This window comes from Delphinus delphis, chromosome 3 (assembly GCF_949987515.2).
Source record: "Delphinus delphis chromosome 3, mDelDel1.2, whole genome shotgun sequence".
In the NCBI taxonomy this organism is placed as follows: Eukaryota; Metazoa; Chordata; class Mammalia; order Artiodactyla; family Delphinidae; genus Delphinus; species Delphinus delphis.
Genome location: NC_082685.1, coordinates 50,935,041 through 50,957,159, shown reverse-complemented (window position 1 = coordinate 50,957,159; position 22,119 = coordinate 50,935,041). Strand labels below are relative to the sequence as shown.

Below are 22,119 nucleotides of genomic sequence, written 5' to 3'. Positions count from 1 at the left end.
CTTAATACCCAACCAGGCTTCTAAGTGGCAAAACACATCTGCTTTGATGTTTCACGATGTAGTTCACTACTGCCAATAAAATTACTGGTGCTTTCTTAGTGGTTTTACTATCTTTTCTTATCCCAGACCTCTCTTATCATTGAAAATGTTGAAATTTAAGTCTGCAACTACACAAGATTTAAGGCACTTAAAGATGAGAGTGATTGAGAGTCCCTAGGGATTGATAATGTGAAATGGAGCTTTTCACCTCCAAATTATTAGTTCATATGTGGCATGGGTGGTAAGTGATTTAAAGTCATTATCGTCAAATAGTTGCTCCATGGCCTTTGTGGACTGAATGACGATTTTAGCTAGTGCCTCCTGGACCTAGATCATAATCACCCTCAATACAATTGGCACTAATTGGATGACTTGCTGGCTATCACAGCAGACAGACTGAGAAATATGTTATTGAATTTCACTCCTTTCCCATCTCATATACTCAATATACTCAGTCCCCTTAGATATCAAAGTATTCTGAGGGCTTCTGGAAAAGTCTTAAGTTTAGAGCTTTTCTGTAGATACTTGGAGGAATACCAATTGCAAACTCCCCCTAATATTTCTATCTATTTTCCAAATTCACAGTAGCCACTAATACCAAACTTAAAGCACTTCATGATAATATTATTCACAGCTAGAATGACAAAGGATGTAAGAATTATGCCAGAGGCTCAGTGAGAAAAGACGAGCTAAAGAAAACACATCAGTACAGTTCTAAAGAACCTAGTCAGTGCTGCATCTGAGTGTATTTAAAAGGGAGTCAGGTTTAACATTATATTATATAATCCAATTTCCAATACAGGAATAAAACTTCTTATGCACTATAACCTCATAATAATCCTATCCAGCATGTCCACACAAATATCTATTTTCTTTAGAAGCCACCATATTGTTCTTCAAAGTTAAGAGTTCTTCCTATTACAAAAATTTCTCATGACTGAATATATGCAATATAAAACAGCCAAAAGGAAGGCCACAAAAAAAAAAAAAAAAGGAAGGCCACAAAACGGCTTCCTATATGTTCACACTTCAAAATTTTCAAGTTCTGCTTTTTGTGGCCTATAAGTTCTAAGGATGGCATTATCATTCTACAGTACCTGGTTTATTGAAGGAACACGCTAAATGTCTACAACAAAATGGATGAACCTGGAAAACATTTTGCTAAGTGAAATAAGACATACAAAAGAACAATATTGTATGATTCCACTATACAGGTACCTAGAACAGTCAAATACATAGAGTAGAAGAGTAGTTACCAGCGACTACAGGGAGGAAGAACGGGGAGTTACCATTCAATGGGTACAGAGTTTCAGTTCGGGATGATGAAAAAGTTCTAGAAATGGATAGTGTGATGGCTGCACATCAGTCTGAATGTACTTAATGCTACCGAACTGTACACTTAAACAATGACTAAAATGGTCAATTTTACATTATGTATATTTTACCACAATTTTTTAAATGTCTGCAAACAAAAATATTCCTAGTCCTAACATATTGCTGGTACACAGTGAAAAAAGTATCAGTGTTTCCCTCATGCTAGTACACACTTTCCCTTCACCCTCACAGGTATAATTCTCAAGGCCCTATCAAACAATGTTTTCTCCATAAAATCATCGCTGATCACCACAGCTGGAAATAATGTCACCTTTTTCTGTGTGTAAATTTTACTATATCTCTCTTACTGTACTCAGCAGTTTCTCCTTAGATTATGATTATGTACTTCAATAGCTTAGTCCCCTACTCCTTCACTAGATGCAGCCTCCTAATGAACAGTACTTTGTGGACTCCCCAAAGCCCCTAGTACCTACAAAGGAGTCTCTGCATACACACTTATCTCTACACACACTACACATGATATTCTCTCAAGAAATGACAACAGAAGGTACACGAATGACTTCAAGAGAACAAAAAATACATGGTAGAATGAATTCCAAAGGGCTATTTTAAGTCTTCTATGTAAATGGAATGTTGTTACCCTGAATATAATTCCATAAATTGGTCACTGTATGGGATTTGTAAATCTTTTCAGAAAATTTTATACTGATGGTATTTGGCCCAATCAACTCTTGATTACCATAAGAAGAGAAGAGAGAGATTATGCAAAATAGGGAATCTCAACATTAATTTGTCTTCATAATTTGGAAGAAAAATAATACAGAAACAAACTAATTCCCTTCACATTCTTCTCAGCGTAAGACCAGCTGAGTAATTAAAAAAAGAAGCTATACAATCCCACTACTGGGCATATACCCTGAGAAAACCATAACTCAAAAAGAGTCATGTACCACAATGTTCACTACAGCACTATTTTCAACAGCCGGGACATGGAAGCAACCTAAGTGTCCATTGACAGATGAGTGGATAAAGAGGACGTGGCACATATATACAATGGAATATTACTCAGCCATAAAAAGAAACGAAATTGAGTTATTTGTAGTGAGGTGGATGGACCTAGAGTCTGTCACACAGAGTAAGTCAGAAAGGGAAAAACAAATACCGTATGCTAACACATATATATGGAATCTGAAAAAAAAAAAAAAAAACCAGGTCTGATGAGCCTAAGGGCAGGAGAGGAGTAAAGATGCAGACTAGAGAATGGACTTAGGACATGGGGAGGGGGAAGGGGAAGCTGGGACGAAGTGAGAGAGTAACACTGACATATATACACTACCAAATGTAAAATGGATAGCTAGTGGGAAGCAGCTGCATAGCACAGGGAGATCAGCTCGGTGCTTTGTGGCCACCTAGAGGGGTGGGATAAGGAGGGTGGGAGGGAGATGCAAGAGGGAGGAGATATGGGGATATATGCATATGTATAGCTGACTCACTTTGTCATACCACAGAAACTAACACAACATTGTAAAGCAATTATACTCCAATAAAGATGTTAAAAAAAAAAGCTATAAGTTGTTATATCAAATCTAATCATAGGAGATCTAGACTTAATCTTGCTAAGAAATTAAGATTATTTACATATTTTACCCGGAGGCACACTGTCTAAAAGAAAGAATATGAGCTTTGGAGTCAAATATATCTAAGTTTGAATTCCAGCTCCAGGATTTACTAGCTGTATGAACTTTGCAAGTTATTTAGCCTTTCTAACCTCCATTTCATCATCTGCAAAAGGGTAATAATACCCTAAATGTTACAGGGTTGTAAAAGGATTAAATGGCCAATACATGGCAGACACTCAATAACTTTTACTTCTCTTCCTTCCCCAGGAACAGATTCTGTCAAGCAGGTTAGTTTGGAATTAAGGGAATATGCTCCTTCATTCTGAATACTTCTGAGCATTGGAAATTGCTTATTACAATTTTAAAGCTAGATGGAATCCTGGAAAAATATCTAATCCAGTGTCCTCATTTCACTAAAAGAGAAATCAGTTTAGAGCTTAAGTGACATGGCCAAGCCACCAAGCTACCTAGTCACAATGCCCCAAAAGAAAATATAGGTGTCCTGATTCTGGGTCCAACACTCTTTCCACAACATTACATGACTGTCCCTAAGCAGGACAGTTACTTTTCTTTCTCCCCTCTGCTTAGAACTCATCAAATCCACAAGCTACTGCCAAATGTGCACTTCAAGGAAACCATTTACCTTTGATTCCTCGGTCCACCTTCATTAAACGCCGGATTATAGAATCACGGTTATCTCCTTGCCTGATTTCAATTTTGGTTGAGAAGTGGCCATTGAATGGCTGAGAATTCACTAGGGAAACTGATACACCAGGCTAAGAAAATAAATAGAAAATGACTGTTATAAGAAATCAAACTTGAATACTGCTGAGGGAGAAGGAATCTCTGCTAGATTTTTAATGCCCAATGAAAGACAGATTTAATTCTGGTATTCTAAAATCAAGACCAAGGGATACTCAAATATGAAAGAAAAAATGTACAAAAAAAAAGCTCATGCTTATAACCAAATGCCTAGGTAAAAATGACTATGAGTACACATATCAATACGGATGATGGATAAAAACAATAATTCTATTTTCTCTTCTAAAACTACCACCATTTATTGAATTCCTACTATGTACCAGACACTGTACGAAGCACTTTATAGACATTATTCCTGTATCCTGAAAGGCAGTTCCTTAAGACCCTTTTTCACAGATGAAAAGCTGAGAACCAGAAAGATTAACAAAGTAACCCAAGGTCACATAGCTAGTAAGAGGCAGAGTCTCATCTTTACTGAGAATAAACTCATTTCTATGACATACTAACTCCCACATAATATAAACGATATAGTTAAAGAACTTGCTCATTATTTTAAATGGAAAAAGTCAACTGAGCCTTATGAAACTTAAATACATAGTAGCTTAATGGAATGCTTGAAAGAAGCTTGAAATAAACATATTTGTATGGGGAAAACTATTTCATGTACCTATATTCATGGCCCAAATGACTGTACTTTTAAAAGCCACCATATCTTAATGTAATGAGACTATTTATAATCTGATGATAAATTTAGGAGGTCTGTATGATCATGATTACTTCATTCTTTCAAAATAGACTTCTTCTGCTTGCTGCATTTTCAATTAAATGTGGTAAAAGTGGCAGGATATATGTAAGTCCTCTGCTTATCAAGAAAAGTAGGGCATTTTATGGACTCTCACAATGGCACTCCAGTGAACTTTACCAAATGCTGCCATTCTGAATGGATTCTTTAAGAGTTAATAAATAAAATCTCCCCAAACTTCAAAACCTATTTATCTTCACCAGTAATGGTCAAAAACTAAGAAATTAAAAAAGCATTTCCAGTATAATGGGAAATGATGCATCAATCTGGTTTATGCCAGAAACCAAAAGTCTTGAATACCATTACTAAACCAAAACTCATCTGAAATATGAAAGCTCCTTTTCACTGTTTAAAGAAGTTTCACATTTCAATGTCCACTATCTTTTTTTTTAAGTCAGGTTTTGAAAACCATATTCTTATTTTTAAAATCACAATCAACATCTGATGCTACCTGTGATAGTAGAGTAAGGAAAAGTGAGGGCTGCATTAACCAGGGAATTAGAGGACCTCAAATCCAGACCCACTACTAACCAACTAAGTGGCCTAAGCCAAGCTAATCATTTAACTTCTCTGGACCTCACTTCTTTCCATCGTTAAAATGATGGTTTTAGGTGTAAAGCTCTCTAAGGTCTCTTCCAGCTCTAAAATGCAATGATTCAGTGAGATTCTTTCAACTTACTTCTGTTCTAAAAACATTAAGTGGTTTCCCAGGACAGCAATCTTCCCTGACTTTATCTTCTGCTTCAGAGGCAAACTTGACTTCTATGTGTTCTAGCTAAGTAGAGGGGAAAGATGGAAGTCATTAGTATCACTTAATATGATTGGAATTAGTCATCACCTCATTTCACCAAAGAGCAAAACCAAGTTCTCCACTTATCATAAAATGGCCTGTGCAGTTTTATTATTTTCCATATAAACATTATATGAAACCTATCATCAAGTATTTAACACTCATGTTAGATGCCTCATAGTATGTTATTTATATAGTCATGTTTACCATCTTCTATCAGGAAATCTGGCATCTACCTGCTGCCTAAAACAAAAATCAGTATAAAAGGCTTTCACTCAAATAAATGGAAAAACTCAGAAATGTAGCAAATTGCATATACCTGAATACAAGATGACCCTAAATAAAGTGTTCCCATTGTCCCAGTGTAAATATCCAAGAAGTTTTTTGACCTCCATGAGTATATATGAACATTTAGAAATATACATAAAATAGATGTCTACTAATACTTACTTTATTAACACATTTATAATTACATGGCATAAAATGCTTATTTAGAAATGCTTATTTCTTCCATTCCTGTATTTCATAAGACAATTTTATTCAAACTCGAAACCTGTACTTTTTTATATTAGTGTTTTCATTATTACTAGAACCACTTTTTGAATCCTCTAACACAATTTCCTATAGAAAATTATCTTTCCTTCTGCCTAAGGTGAATGAGAGACAGCATTTTTAGAATCTATATATTAAATTGTCAGTGGGGCAGGAAGATGGAATGGGGAGAAACTCAGATATGTGAAAGCTACTGGTGATGTTCTAGTTCCTGAGTTGGGCAGTAGATTCATGGATGGTGATTATATTACTAATTAAGAAAAAAAAACAGGGCCAAACATGGACCACTGATCATATATAATGAATCAAGGATTCTAATTAATCCAAATCTGTGATTCTGAGGTCTTAAAGGGAGGGGGGAAAAAAGCAATCCAGAATACCCCATAATATGAGAGATTTTGAAAGCATTTGAATATAAGGCCTCTCCTAATTTTTTTTTACGGATAATTTTGAGAGGAAATCCAGGCATATACAGTTAGTATTTTAGGAATAGAATAACTGATAAGTGAAATAAGAGAACAGATCATTTCCTCTTCCTGTAACTTCTATACCACCCATTCTCTTTCCCCCCAAAATATATTTGGCAAAGGTACTAAACATAGAAGATGAAGTTTATAAAAAGGTTTATTATAAAACTAAAGAACTGGACTGTTTACGATAGTTAACTAGTTGTTATAATCCCAGGCCCCTCTTACCTCAAGGGAATTGGTCAGATAGACTATATTCTCCATGAGCACTGCCTGTTCGTCAAATTCTAATTGCAAATCCAGAACACGAGGTCCCATCTTCTCCAGATTTTCCTAGCAGCCAAAATGGTTTTGAAAAACAAAATCGCATTACGAATATGATGAAAAGAACATATTTCTCCCAAAGCAATCAGTGTCTCAAGTGATAATATCTTCAAATTTGAACAGTTAAAGGAAAGGCCTTGGACTCATGGTTTCCCTTATCTATGTTTGTTCGCTAATGAAATTACTCGCTGAGAGTAATTATCATTTAAAGTATGATAAGATTAAGACAGCACTGAAGAGACTAGAAGGACAAGGTTTTCAGATTTATAAAAGAAATATGATTTCATCATTGTTAATTTACCCTGACTTTATATGCAAATCCAAAGAACTCACTTTGACAAGGAATCAAACAAATGTCTTAAAATACCCCTTCAGGTAACAAATAAAATAAAATAAATTAAATTAAATGTTCCCAAGATACCACATCTGTAAAGCTATTTCAAGAAACAGTGAATTAATAATAACCAAACAAAACATTCCTATAAATTTAAAAATTTTTTTAAAAGTCAGATTATATGGGTACTCAGATAATCCTGCGACATATAAAAAACCATTTCTTATTCTTAATTTTAACATTAAATATCAATATTTGCTGCTCAAGATGTAACCTTCAAGACCTAAGTTCATAAGCACAAATACAGTTAACTGCCTAGAACATGTTTCACTTACATGAAAGTGACCTGACATGATTCTTAATATTCACTACCTTCATTTACCATCCAAGTTGTTTCTTTTCCCATGAGGTGCTAGAAAACCCTTTTCTTATTCCCAGATTTATTAAACACTTTTCAAAGTTTCAACCACTAATTTGCCTCATAATACCAAGTAAAACCAATATTACTGAAAAAATATTTTACTACTCAAAAAATCTAACACTGGTTTTTCAAAAAGCCAACCTTTGAATCTAGCATCATTTAAAATCAGTTTCACTGGATTCTATAAAGCATGTCACCAAAATTAATTGCCTCTGCAACCAACAATGGGATATTTTGTTGATTTCCCCATATTGACAATGGATCTGACATTATGACCAATGGCACTAGCTGGGAACCAATGAATTACGAGCATACCAGCAAATATAACTTATTATTGTAGGTCAAGCCATGATTTTAAATTATTTCTGAAACTTCAAATACCATAAGGCTCAGACAGTTGACTCTGGTTCTAGGAGAATTAAAACGCTTTCCTAAGAACACAATCTACTCCAATACAAGACAAGCTAAGAGTTTTGGTCTCTTATCAGGCAGGTATCTGTAGCCCACAAGATTCAATAATTAATCTAAAGTATAAGAATAACCATTACATGTTTAGCAGGCTGGAAGACACTGATATACATTTTCTTAAAAATGTACTGAGCCTACTTTTTGACAGGTAGTATTAAAATGTATTATGTGTATTAATTCATTTACTCCTCACAGCACTCCTAAAAGGTAGGTTCTATTAATTTCCTATTTTATAGATGAAAAACATTGTGGCCCACAGAATTTAAGTGATTTGTCTAAGTCCTCCAAACTAAAAAGTGACAGAAAACAGGATTTGGGCCAAGATTTGTCTGCCCCCAGAGTCTGAGATCTTAAGCAATATACAGTCTTCTTTCTGTTTCTCTTTGTCAGGAAATCCTCCAGATCAGTTATATATATGAAAAAGACTAAGAGTTTAACCCAAAGATTCTCAATGGGGGAGCTATGGTGGGGGACTGATTTTGCTACCAGGAGATATTTGGCAATGTATGGAGGCATTTTTGGTTGTCATAACTTGAGTAGGGGAGGGAGAAATTCTACTGGCATCCAGTGGGTAGAAGCCAAGGACACTGCTAAACACCCTATAGTGCACAGTACAGCCTCCCACAACCAAGAACTATCCAGCCTAAAATACACATAGAGCCATTGTTGAGAAACCCTGATCTAACCACTATGAACAACGTTTATCCCGTTAAGCTAAACCTGTACAAATGTAGAATCTTGTTCCAGGAATAGGATCTAGTAAAAATACCCCAATGTAAGCTAAAAGACTGTTTCCTCCTTAAAGTGAAAAGAAGAGAAGGTAGAATATGAAGAGAATCATTTAGTGCAGTAATTCTCAACCAATTTTTCTTCCACAATACATATATTTCACACACTCGGCAATTCCACAGGTAAATCCCAAATCTGATCACTCATTTCCACAACCACTGATTGAAAAGTGCTATTTTAGCAGATTTCTTGGGGGAGACTGTGCCCAAAGTGTTCCTCTTACTTCTACTATCCTATCTAACCATTACCCATGTGGTCACAGCTGCACAAGGTCCACAGCTTACCTTAATCATGGCGACAAATGGCATCACTTTCTTCATGTATTTCTTCAATTCTGGCAAATTGACTAGTTCACTAGCAATGACCTTGTTATCAGGCAATTTTCCACTGTTGGTCTAAAAAAAGAGTGGGAGACGAATGTGAAGAAAAATATTTTAAAGATAATATAGGATAGTAGATGTAGCCAGACATGAAATGGTGGCCTCTACCAATCTGCTAGAGAGCAGCACAAGAAGGTGCAGCCTCTAGCATCACAGGGAAGTGAAAGGTAAATGAATAATACAGAAAGGAGTCAGTCTCCTCTTTCCTCTAAATTCAAAGGACACATGTTTTTTCGGGTAAAGGAGAAAAGCATGTGCATGATGCTGAAATATTTAATTTTCCCTTACACTAATGATACTCTAGGATTGTAACATTAGATCTTATCTAGTGATAAAATGGTCTTATAAAAATCCTATTTGTCTTCAAACTTCAAACTTCTCAAAGCATTTCATTAGTCACATCAAAATGAAAACTATACAACTATCATATAAGATGGATTATAATGTCTGCTTTTGAACACTCTGCCTTATAAATTGTTACCACAAATGTGAAAAAAGAATCTCTAACTATCAACCTGTTAAAAATAATATAATTTCTATCTACCAAAAATAAATATCTATATCATAAGCATTAATATGCACACAGTCCCAAATGAGCTGCCTGAATTTAAATTCACTCGTGCGAACATCAATAGAGGAGAAATAAAGTAAGCGGCCTTTCCAGACTTTTGGGTGACCTATTTTCTCCTTATTGTAAAAGAATCACACCAAAGCCAAGGGTTGGGAATAAATCTAAAAGAAAAGTAACATACAGTAAGATTTCCAATAATCTATTTACTTTCAATTCTAACCTTTACTAGAGTACATAGGAAAAAATATTTTCTCCACTTGCCAATACGTTGCTTTGAAATACATAAGAAAAAGGAGAGGGTGGAACACACGCTTTTTTCCTTATGTCACGAAAAAGGTGCCATATTGAACGTAAGAACATTCTTGTTGATTATAAACTGACATTCTTTTAGTTCTTTTGGATGAAAACAAATGAAAATTTTAAAGGAAGCTGGTCATTCCAAATAATGCCAATAGATGATGTTGATTTCAAACTATGTAATCTAGTCAATAAATATAAGTAAAAATATAACTTCTAAAAGAACAGTGGTGATTAATTTTTTAATATCTGGGACATTACATACCATATTCGGTTCTTCTGCTTCCTTGAAAATGCTGGTATGAATATATACGCCACTGAGGCAAAATTTCATTTTTCTAACTACCAAAGTAGCTTTTACTCTTTTACTTACCATAAGTCAAAAATCTGCAAGCAGATTCTAAAAGCTACACTCCATTTCTATCAAACGCAATTGAAGGAAGAGGTAGTTCTCCATAAAAACAGGTTCACATATTGTAGAATACAAAAATACTTGCTCTTCTCTTTCCATTAAATCTTACAAATATAAAAGTTCTTCTGAGTATTTCTTGGTTAACCATGAAAAGTACTGAGGCAAAATTCCAATAAAGGTCTAGAAAATCAAAGCTAAGGATTTTTCCTTTATATTACCACTTTATGCTTTGGCCATAATCCCTATTTGGTCTCTCTCTTTCTTTCTCTTTTTAAAGTGCGCCTTAATGGTTTCTGTCCACCAATAACTGTTGCTTATAACCTGAGCAAAAATTCTACAACATATACTTTGTTTCCACATTTTGAATGTAAAAGGAAAAAGGAAGGTGAATTTTTTTCTCTAGGAAAACCTAGAATTAAGTTTAAATATTGAGTTCCCTTTAAATACAACTATCATATTTAATAGCTATTTACCTGACAATCAAAAACACAACATCAAACTCTCCATTTCTATGGGTAATTACCAAATTGGACATTTTCTTTTAAATTACTCAAGAGCCAAGCTTCAAATTTTTTCAAACATAATAACGTTAAGCCGTCATGAATGCCAGTGTTCAAGGCACAACAAATCCAAAATGCAAACTCAGCCCTTTTGCTTCATAATTTTAACCACACATATGAAAAAGTCCCACACCTTCTGATTACATACAACTAGATCTAGTATTTTTTTATGAAAGTTTCAGAAATGATGAAAAACAGCTTTTCCCTCGGCATCCTCGGCATCCATTTAAGAGCCACCAAGGATAACAAATGGCATTCCATGTGTAAAGGTAATTAAACAAAGCTGCCTGTCTTTCTTCCCCTAGACATTGCCAACATCCTAAAAACAAAAGCAGCATAGGCAGAACACGACACTGCTGGGGTGAGGTGGGGTGGGAGTCTATTGAGAACGTCACCTCAAAGTGATGACGCAGAACTGACAGGGTGATATGTTGCCAAGACGGATAGTTCTTCGCCACATAGATGGTGCAATGTGAAGGCTTCTGAGGGAGCTGCTTGTCAGTCTTCTACAGGGCAGAAGAAAGAAAAAAAACATTTAATCACTTTCATATACACCAAAAATGAAAGAACCCTCTCCCAGTATATAGCACTACTGCCTTTAACTTAAAAAATATGCATACAATAGAACTGCATTAGAAATGAAAATAGCCCTACATTAGCAATGAAAATGGCCCTAAGGAAAGTTGTCTTTATTTTCATTACTATTAAATGTTATTTGACCAATAACTTTTAAGGAATGACATTAAAAAAAAAAAAAAAGACTTCACCTTCCCTTTAGCTGGTATCATATAGTTCTTGAGTCGCAATCTAAGGTCATGTGCTACTTCCATGAGATACTGAGAGGAGCGTATCAAGCTTTCATCCACAGGACCTGCCAGAGGCCATGAAGCATTCATAACTGAGTCAGGCTTTAAAAAAAAAAGGTTCAGTGAGATTAGACAACACAACTATTTTATGATTCTTGGTTACAGTTTCATACCAAGACATGGTGTGTAACTGTGTGCTCAAAGTTCAAACCTGACTACACATAACACGCGTCCACAGACCCTGATCTAATGTTCCCTAGAATTCAAGCTGTGAAGTCTGACTCTACATTCTTAATTAGCATCCATTTGTACAAGCATATTGATACCCACACACATATGCTCACTTTCAAAGAAAATTATGTAATGCTAATTTGCCTAAATTTAATCTTTGTTATATAAATTATGCATACTCTCAGTTTTTATCCTACTAATACATCCAGTACTGAAAGTATGGCTATTTGGAATATATATCATGAGCACATTTTTGCATTGTTCACACATTGAAAAATACAAAAGAGCTTGGCTAATAATGCTGGAAAGGAGTTATTAAACCAGCCAATCTGTTTATCTGTAAGCCTGGGAGAAATAAATTTATCTTCACAGTAAGAATGCTAATATAAAATCCCTGAATATGCAGCCCTATATATGCCAGGAATTTTATATAAAACAAGAATATTTATGCAAGTATACACTTCTATCTTTGTTTATAAGCAGCTCATAACAGTTATTTACGTCTTTCTCAGTATTTTCACCTTTCTAAACAAACAGTTGAGAAAACAGTATTAGTTATAGGTGTATTCAAATACATTATAACATTTCCTAATAAGAATTAGGTGATAAACAACACGCACAAAGTCACATTATTAAAATATATACAATAAAAATAAATAAATTTTTTAAAAATTAAAAAAAAGGGGGGGGCCTCCCCGGTGGCACAGTGGTTAAGAATCCACCTGCCAATGCAGAGGACACAGGTTTGAGCCCTGGTCTGGGAAGACCCCACATGCCACGGAGCAACTAAGCCTGTGTGCCACAACTACTGAGCCTGTGCTCTAGAGCCTGCGAGCCACAACTACTAAGGCCACGTGCCACTACTGAAGCCCGCGTGCCCAGAGCCCGTGCTCTGCAACGAGACAAGCCACCACAATGAGAAGCCCACACACCATAATGAAGGGTAGCCCCCACTCGCCGCAACTAGAGAAAGCCCATGCACAGCAACGAAGACCCAACACAGCCAAAAATAAATAAATAAAATAAATATATTTTTTAAAAATTTTTAATAAAATAAGATTAAATATATACACCGTGTGTGTATAAATTAAGGCATATATACCCGATGTAGCTTCAATTTAAGTGCTGTAATAATTATGAGATAATGAACCCAATATTATTCTTGAAATACTCATTTTCAGTCTTTCTCTCTTAAGTCACATTATTATCCCAACATTTATTTAATGAGGCCCAAATCAAAACCACCCAGAACATCTAAAATGCATAAAGTTACCTTTCCCAGGAGTGTCCAGATGTGCTCACACAAATGAGGACAGAATGGAGCCAAAAGAAGTGTCTGAACTTCAATAAACCGGAACACGAGGTCTCGGTGCATCCCTTCTATGGCCAATTCACGGTACTTATCTTTCGCAGCCTACAAAATTTGGAGTTATTTACCATTTCTCTCCCCCACTTCTTTAAAATAAAATTATAGGGAAAAAAACTCAGTATCTCTGTTTTAATGCATTTTTAAGTATTTAGTCTTTTAAAATTCCATAATAAACTTTAGTAAAGGTTTTACTTTATTTTTAACAACCTGAAAATAAATGTGTATCAATCCTTAGGTTAAAAACAATAAATTGTTTAAATTTATACATCTTTGATAATCTTTGCTATTAAGCATTTCTTTTTAAGCATTTCTTAGCCATTTAGGGTTCTTTGGGGGGCGTTGTTTGTTCATGTCCTTTGGTAATTGTTCTTTGGGCCATTAGTATTTTTTTGATGGGCTTGTCAAAATCCTGAAATACAGACTGTAAATAATTTTCCAGTTAACTGTGTATTTTTAAGATGATTTCAGTTATGATTTTCTTATCTATGTTGGCAAATTCATCAGAACTTTTTTGATTATTCCTTTCTTTTGTTTTTATGATTAGGAAATCTTTTTTCAATTCTAAAATCAAATAAATGTTCACTTAGCCCTGTTTTTCAGAAAAAAAAAAAGTAAATCAATCCTAACAAAAGGATAATGCAGTTTTATACTGATTCTCAAGAAAATCTGAAAAAGACATTTTGCAATGGACATAAAAGATGAACAATTTAAACTGTGTACTAAGGGTGAATGCTCAGTAGCATGTATTAATAGCATCAAAAAGGCTGTAAATATGACACACTGCTATGCTCAGCACTTATCCTTATTTAATCACATCTCTGAAAACCAAGTTACATAAATCCCAATGTGATATTTTACAAAACTGACTGAGGAAAGCTACATTTTTACTTTAAGCACTTGAACTGCCAAACTTGAGGATATGCTGACACCTTGTGGAAAACCTCAGAAAATGTTTGCTTTCAAACTAATAGCAATTAGTTACAATTATGCCTTTGTTTTTTATCAACTTTAAAATGTTTTCCTGGAAAATGTGTCTAATTTTTAGATTTAACCTCTTTATTAACCCACAGCTCAACTAGGAATAGAATTACTTATATTAAAGAGACATAATACAAAAAGTACCCAAGAAAACTATTTAAAATCACAATGTATTGAATATTTTACAAATTTTCAGTCTCCACTTAAGATGAGTTATAATGCTACAGCAGGAGGGGAAAAAACAAGAAATACATCATATTGACACTGACGTATTTTATAGCTACGAAAAGAATAGCCTACCTGAAACTCAAAAAACCCTGTTTTCAAAGCTTCTTTAAACATCATCTTTTCATAGTTTTGATCTGTTTTTATAATGCCTGCATTCATTTCACTATTGAATAGGAAAAAAAAGGTAATTGAGTTTAAAGGCAAGTATATATATATAGGTATAAAAAACTTTCACACATACTAATAAACATTAAAATGAGAACAATGCATGAAACATTTAAGACTGCTCAACCACAAAACCATCTTTGTATTCCTCAAAACTGACCACTGCAGCCTCGCACTGTCTATCCACTCTTGAGTGTTGTCGTAACACTACTTAGGGCTCCTGTTTATGAAAACACAGTTAACCACATGCTTGTTTAAAAATTCCTTGATGGTCACCCTGATACCAAAACCAGACAAAGATACTACAAAAAAAGAAAATTACAGATTAATATCACTGATGAATATAGATGCAAAATTCCTCAACAAAATACCAGCAAACAGAATCCAAAAACACATTAAAAGGATCATACACTATGATCAAGTGGGATTTATCCCAGGGATGCAAGGATTCTTCAGTATACGCAAATCAATCAATGTGATACACCATATTAACAAATTGAAGAAGAAAAACCATATGATCATCCTAATAGAGGCAGAAAAAGCTTTTGACAAAATTCAACACCCGTTTATGACAAAAAAACTCCAGAAAGTGGCCATAGAGGGAACCTACCTCAACATAATAAAGGCCATATACGACAAACCCACAGCCAACATCATTCTCAATGGTGAAAAACTCAAAGCATTTCCTCTAAGATCAGGAACAAGAAGATAAGGATGTCCACTCTCACCACTGTTATTCAACATAGTTTTGGAAGTCCTAGCCACGGCAATCAGAGAAGAAAAAGAAATAAAAGGAATACAAATCGGAAAAGAAGAAGTAAAACTGTCATTGTTTGCAGATGACATGATACTACACATAGAGAATCCTAAAGATGCCACCAGAAAACTACTAGAGCTAATCAATGAATTTGGTAAAGTTGCAGGATACAAAATTAATACACAGAAATCTCTTGCATTCCTATACACTAATGATGAAAAATCTGAAAGAGAAATTAAGGAAACGCTCCCATTTACCATTGCAACAAAAAGAATACAAGACCTAGGAATAAACCTACCTAGGGAGACAAAAGACCTGTATGCAGAAAACTATAAGACACTGATGAAAGAAATTAAAGAGGATACCAACTGATGGAGAGATATACCATGTTCTTGAACTGGAAGAATCAATATTGTGAAAATGACTATACTACCCAAAGCAATCTACAGATTCAATGCAATCCCTATCACATTACCAATGGCATTTTTTACAGAACTAGAACAAAAAACCTTAAAATTTGTATGGAGACACAAAAGACCCCAAATAGTCAAAGCAGTCTTGAGAGAAATAAACGGAGCTGGAGGAATCAGACTCCCTGACTTCAGACTATACTACAAAGCTACAGTAATCAAGACAATACGGTACTGGCACAAAAACAGAAACACAGATCAATGGAACAAGATAAAAGCTCAGAGATAAACCCACACACCTATGGTCAACTGATCTATGACAAAGGAGGCAAGGATATACAATGGAGAAAAGACAGTCTCTTCAATAAGTGGTGTTGGGAAAACTGGACAGCTGCATGTAAAAGAATGAAATTAGAACACTCCCTAACAACACACACAAAAATAAACTCAAAATGCGTTAGAGACCTAAATGTAAGACTGGACACTACGAAACTCTTAGAGGAAAACATAGGCAGAACACTCTTTGACATAAATCACAGCAAGATCTTTTCTGATCCACCTCCTAGAGTAATGGAAATAAAAACAAAAATAAACAAATGGGAGCTAATGAAACGTCAAAGCTTTTGCACAGCAAAGCAAACCATAAACAAGACGAAAAAACAACCCTCAGGATGGGAGAAAATATTTGCAAACAAATCAACGGACAAAGGATTAATCTCCAAAATATATAAAGAGCTCATACAGCTCAATATTAAAAAAACAAACAACCCAATCCAAAAATGAGCAGAAGACCTAAATAGACATATCTCCAAAGAAGACATACAGATGGCCAAGAAGCACACGAAAAGCTGCTCAACATCACTAATGATTAGAGAAAGGCAAATCAAAAGTACAATGAGGTATCACCTCACACCAGTTAGAATGGGCATCATCAGAATATCTACAAACAACAAATGCTGGAGAGGGTGTGGAGAAAAGGGAACCCTCTTGCACTGGGCATCATCAGAATATCTACAAACAACAAATGCTGGAGAGGGTGTGGAGAAAAGGGAACCCTCTTGCACTGTTGGTGGGAATGTAAATTGATACAGCCACTACAGAGAACAGTATGGAGGTTCCTTAAAAAACTAAAAATAGAATTAGCATATGATCCAGCAATCCCACTACTGGGCATATACCCAAAGAAAACCATAATTCAAAAACACACATGCACCCCAATATGTATTGCAGCACTATTTACTATAGCCAGGTCATGGAAGCAACCTAAATGCCCATCGACAGACAAATGGATAAAGAAGTTGTGGTACATATATACAATGCAATATTACTCAGCCATAAAAAGGAACGAAATTGGGTCATTTGTTGAGACGTGAATGGATCTAGAGACTGTCATACAGAGTGAAGTTAAGTCAGAAAGAGAAAAATAAGTATCGTATATTAACACATATATGTGGAGCCTAGAAAAATGGTACAGATGAGCCAGTTTGCAGGGCAGAAGTTGAGACACAGATGTAGAGAACAAATGTATGGACACCAAGGAGGAAAGTGGCGGGGATAGGGTGGTGGTGTGCTGACCTCGGAGATTGGGATTGACATGTATACACTGATCTGTATAAAATTGATGACTATTAAGAACCTGCTGTATAAAAAAATAAATAAAATAAAATTCAAAAATTAAAAAAACAAACAAAAAAATTCCTTGATGGAAACTTTATTAAGAAGCCCAAAATGCAACATGAAAATAGCTTTACTAAGGCTGTAGTCAGGTTTAATTGTTGCATTTTAAACAACTGACATTGGATTAAAAATATATTCCTTACACTACCCTCAGGCCCTTCATAATTTGGCCTAATATGGCCCCAACTTGTTTGATCTCCTACTTCTGCCCTCCACATACTGTACACTTCAAATAAATACCATACTCTTTCCATGGCTTTCTCCTCTCCTTCAAAAATTAGGTTTACTTTTCAAGAAACCCAGAACTCACATGCCATCTCCTCTAATTTCCCTCTATCCCTACTATTGCACTTATAATTGGTTGGGTAAGTGTTTTTCTCTCCTGCTAGACTACAATGAAGGATCAAGTCTTATTCATCTTTGTAATACCAGTGCTTCGGATGTTTCTGATACAAAAAGACTGATAAATGTTTTTTGAAGGAAAAAAGAAAAGACAATTCTTTCCCTTTAACCTACTTTTCCTTTAACCATTCCACCCTCCTCTAATGCAAGACAGCATGGTAAAATGGTCATGAGAATGGGCTTTGGAGACAGAAACAAATTCATATCCCAAGTCTGAAATTACCAGCTTTGAGACATTTAATGAAATACTTAATTTTTCTAAGCTTCAATTTTTTTAACTATAAAATAGAGCTAATATCTTTATCATATAAAATTGCTAGAAGGCTAAAATCAGATAATGGATGCAAAGTAATTAGCATAGTACCTGGCACAAGTAAGCTTTCAGTGAATAGTAGTTATTATTAACATCTAATTTATTTAATAAGGAAAAAAAAGAAAACTTAAAAATACAGCAGGACTAAGCAACTCTAAAGTACAAAGTGGTTGGGGTCCATAGATTACCTGGCGAAAACTCTATCATTGAAGGTGTTGGCAGGACCACTTCTTAGGCTATCCCAGTTGGCAACCATTTCTTTCACCCATTCCACCCAGGTGTACAGACGGAGAATACCTGCATCTGCCATGGTTTCCACAAAGTTAGCATCTTCAACAGTGTCACCAGCATCAGCCAGAGCCAAGCGCATTCCTGGAAGAAGAAAAAAAAAATCAATCGATGATTTAAAAATGAGGTTACTGCATATCAACTACGTATCCAGTTGAGTACACTGCCAAGCCTACATATAAATTAAGAAATAACAAACGCTTTAAAGGACTGCATATATCAACAGCAAAAATAAAGATCACCAAAAGTAGAATCCATAATGATGTTGCTAAAATATCTGAATTTTCTGTATTGATTTGCATACACTTAGCATCAATATGTGTTTCTTCTCAGGCATGTTGAGTTAATGAGATAAAGTGATCTTTAATGAGGCAGAGGGAAAAAATGCTAAACTGGGGAAAGATATCCCTATCAACATCTCAGCCTCATTTATAGGTAGCAAAATATTATTGTATTTTAATGCAATAAGAACACACAGAAGTGGGCTCCCCTGGTGGCGCAGTGGTTGAGAGTCCACCTGCCGATGCAGGGGACACAGGTTCGTGCCCCGGACCAGGAAGATCCCACATGCCGCGGAGCGGCTGGGCCCGTGAGCCATGGCTTGCTGAGCCTGCGCATCCGGAGCCTGTGCTTCGCAACGGGAGAGGCCACAACAGTGAGAGGTCTGCGTACCACAAAAAAAAAAGAACACACAGAAGTGCCTTATGTGCACAAATACAGATTTTCTTAGTCCTAAAAGCAGATTCTTCCAACTTTCCTACTAACGAAATACAACTTTTCAACCAAAATCTTCCATTCTAAAATATTGAAAAAATCATCAATAAGAGTCTAAGTAAATTACAGGACATCCTTGCAATGGAAGACTATATTGCTGTAAAAGAGTGAGGTAACTCTTGTGTATCAACATGAAGTGATCTCAAATACGAACTAAGTGAAGAAGGCAAATTTCAAAACAGTATGTAGGGTATATGCTACCATCTGCGCCTTAAAGGAGGAGATGAGAATATGTAACATCAAGTTATGTATGCATTAAACATCTTTTACAATACACAAGAAGCTGAACACATTTTTTTAACTTTTTATATTGAAGTAATTTTACAGTTACAGAAAAGATGCCAAAGATGAGAATAAACATATACCATCTACCGGACTCTCTTAATGTTAACAGCTTACATAACCACAGTTTCAAAAGCAGGAAGTTAACATTAGTATGATACTATTAACTGAACTACAGAGTTTATTCAAATTTCACCAGTGCTTCCTCTAATATCCTTCTCTGTTCTAGGATCCAATCCAGAATCCCACCTTGCATTTGACTGTTGTATCTCCTTGGTCTCTTCAAATCTGTGACAGTTTCTCAGTCTGTCCTGGACCTTGACTTCTGATGAACAGTAGTCAGGTATTTAATAGAATTTCTCCCAGCTTGGGTTTGTCTGATGTTTTCTCATGATTAAACTGATGTTATGAACCTCTGGCAAGAATATCACAAAAGTGATGCTGTGTGCCTTTCTCAGTGCATCATTATCAGGGAGGTAGGTAATGAGGAAAAAAAAGAAAACTTAAAAATACACCAGGACTAAGCAACTCTAAAGTACAAACCTAAGCAACTCTAAAGTGCAAACCTTCCTCACTTGGTCAGGTAGACTGTCTGCCAAGTTTCTCCACTGTAAAGTTACTGTTTTTCCCTTTGTGATTAAGAAATATCTTGGGAGAGATACTCTGAGAATATGCAAATAATCTTTTTTTTTTTTTAACTTTCACCCATTTATTTTGGCAACCACTGATGGATCTTGTCTGTGACAATATTACTATGATGTTTGTCTAATGGTGATTTTATATTTCACTCAGTCCTTCTACTTTATTACTTGGAATTCTTCTGAAAGGAAGAACAGTCCCTACTCCACTTATTTATTTATTCAATTATTACTATACATTCATATGGATTCATAAATATTTAATTTATTCACTGGGTTATAATTCAATACTATCATTATTTACTTTGTTTCCTAAACTGCTCTAGCGTGGACAATTGGGAGCCCCGTCAGGTTGACTCCTGTGCCCTTTCAAACTGTCCCCATCCTTTTTTAAACATTTCCTTACTTTCTGGCATCATAAAATGTTCCATGCTCATCTTGTATGTTCCCTACTCCAGCCCTCAAATCAACCCTTCTCCTAGGAACCCTAGTTCCTTTTATTGGAGAATGGTATTTGGAAACCAAGATCTCAATGCCAGGTGTTTCATTACCCATGGGCTCTCTCAGCAGAAAGAACTAGGAAAATAAATGCATGTATACTAACCCACACATTAATCTATGTTTATTTTTATATCTGTATGTAAAATAAAACCTGTGAGTTCATATTGATGTTGCCAATTCCAATCCAACACCACAGGGTTCATTCTAGCATTTCCTCTTGACCTATTTATAGCTTCTGACAATGAGCTCTCATCTATAATATATTTATTTGTTAAATCCCAGTAAACCCATAAAAGTTTCAGAATTGCTAATCTACACCTCTTTAAAAGAAAATAACTACAGTATTTGTGCACAGTTCTTTTTGCCTTACTGTGTTCAGTCAAAATACTGTTTTTCTAAGTAACTTAGGTTAGTTCTTCCCCAACCCCTTCAGTGCACTCTCAAACTATAGTAGCCATGATCAGCAAATGATCAGCCATGATGACCAAAGACTGGATTACATAAGAAATGACTGGTTCTTTCAGGTTAGACAGTGCATTTCTTCTCTTGACAAAGTAACAGTTAAATGGAATAGTAATGAGGCCAGAGAAAACATATTTTTTGAAGAAATAATGCTCCTAGGTTCAAGTCACTTATATGTATACCAAATATGGAGGAAATACTTTGAAAAAGGTTCCTACATACTTAACATCTCTACAAACCAACTATTTTTTTTCTTTAAGATTTTTTTTTTTTTGATGTGGACCATTTTTAAAGTCTTTATTGAATTTGTTACAACGTTGCTTCTCTTCTATGTTTTGGTTTTTTGGCCGCAAGGCATGTGGGATCTTAGCTCCCCGACCAGGGATCGAACCTGCACCCCCTGCATTGGAAGGCGAAGTCCTAACCACTGGACCTCCAGGGAAGTCCCCCTACAAACCAACTCTTTAATCTTAGAAGTAGCATGAAATTAGGAACAAACCAGGTAGCACTTACAGTGAGTTTCCTTTGAAAGAAGACTAATAATCTTAGCTTAAATCTGTTCCTAAACAGATCAGATCAGCAATTCTTATGTTTTAAAAATTACGTTCCTGTACACAAAGAAAACATGAATATTTTAAAGTACCGGTAAAAGCGAAAGAGAAAAGCAATGAAACTGAAACAACAATGCTAACTTGCCTTCTGTAATATGAGGAGAACTGGACACTATGCAACAGCAATAACAAAAAAGCATACTCACCATCGGCTGAATATTTGTCAAGAGCTTGGGTCAAAGTGAGGAAGTTGCCTGTGGATTTTGACATCTGAAAGAGAAAGTCAATGATCAGGCATTAGTAAGAGTATATATAAATAAAATAAACCAAATCAGCCACATCAAATTAAATAGGTTGGCCACAAT

At 35.3% G+C, this 22,119-nt stretch overlaps 1 protein-coding gene across 1 annotated transcript in view; it reads right to left on the bottom strand.

The window, feature by feature from the left end:
* The window catches only part of LARS1 (leucyl-tRNA synthetase 1), a 65,182-nt gene that overhangs the window by 1,900 nt on the left and 41,163 nt on the right, over positions 1–22,119 (bottom strand). Inside the window, exons 22-31 of the mRNA XM_060008609.1 lie at positions 21,961–22,024; positions 18,447–18,630; positions 14,607–14,697; positions 13,233–13,373; positions 11,690–11,830; positions 11,318–11,428; positions 8,987–9,097; positions 6,595–6,699; positions 5,237–5,332; positions 3,637–3,769 (exon numbers count right to left, since the gene is read on the bottom strand). Of these exons, the coding sequence (XP_059864592.1) occupies positions 3,637–3,769; positions 5,237–5,332; positions 6,595–6,699; positions 8,987–9,097; positions 11,318–11,428; positions 11,690–11,830; positions 13,233–13,373; positions 14,607–14,697; positions 18,447–18,630; positions 21,961–22,024 (1,177 nt within the window). The remainder of the gene's footprint in view (positions 1–3,636; positions 3,770–5,236; positions 5,333–6,594; positions 6,700–8,986; positions 9,098–11,317; positions 11,429–11,689; positions 11,831–13,232; positions 13,374–14,606; positions 14,698–18,446; positions 18,631–21,960; positions 22,025–22,119) is intronic.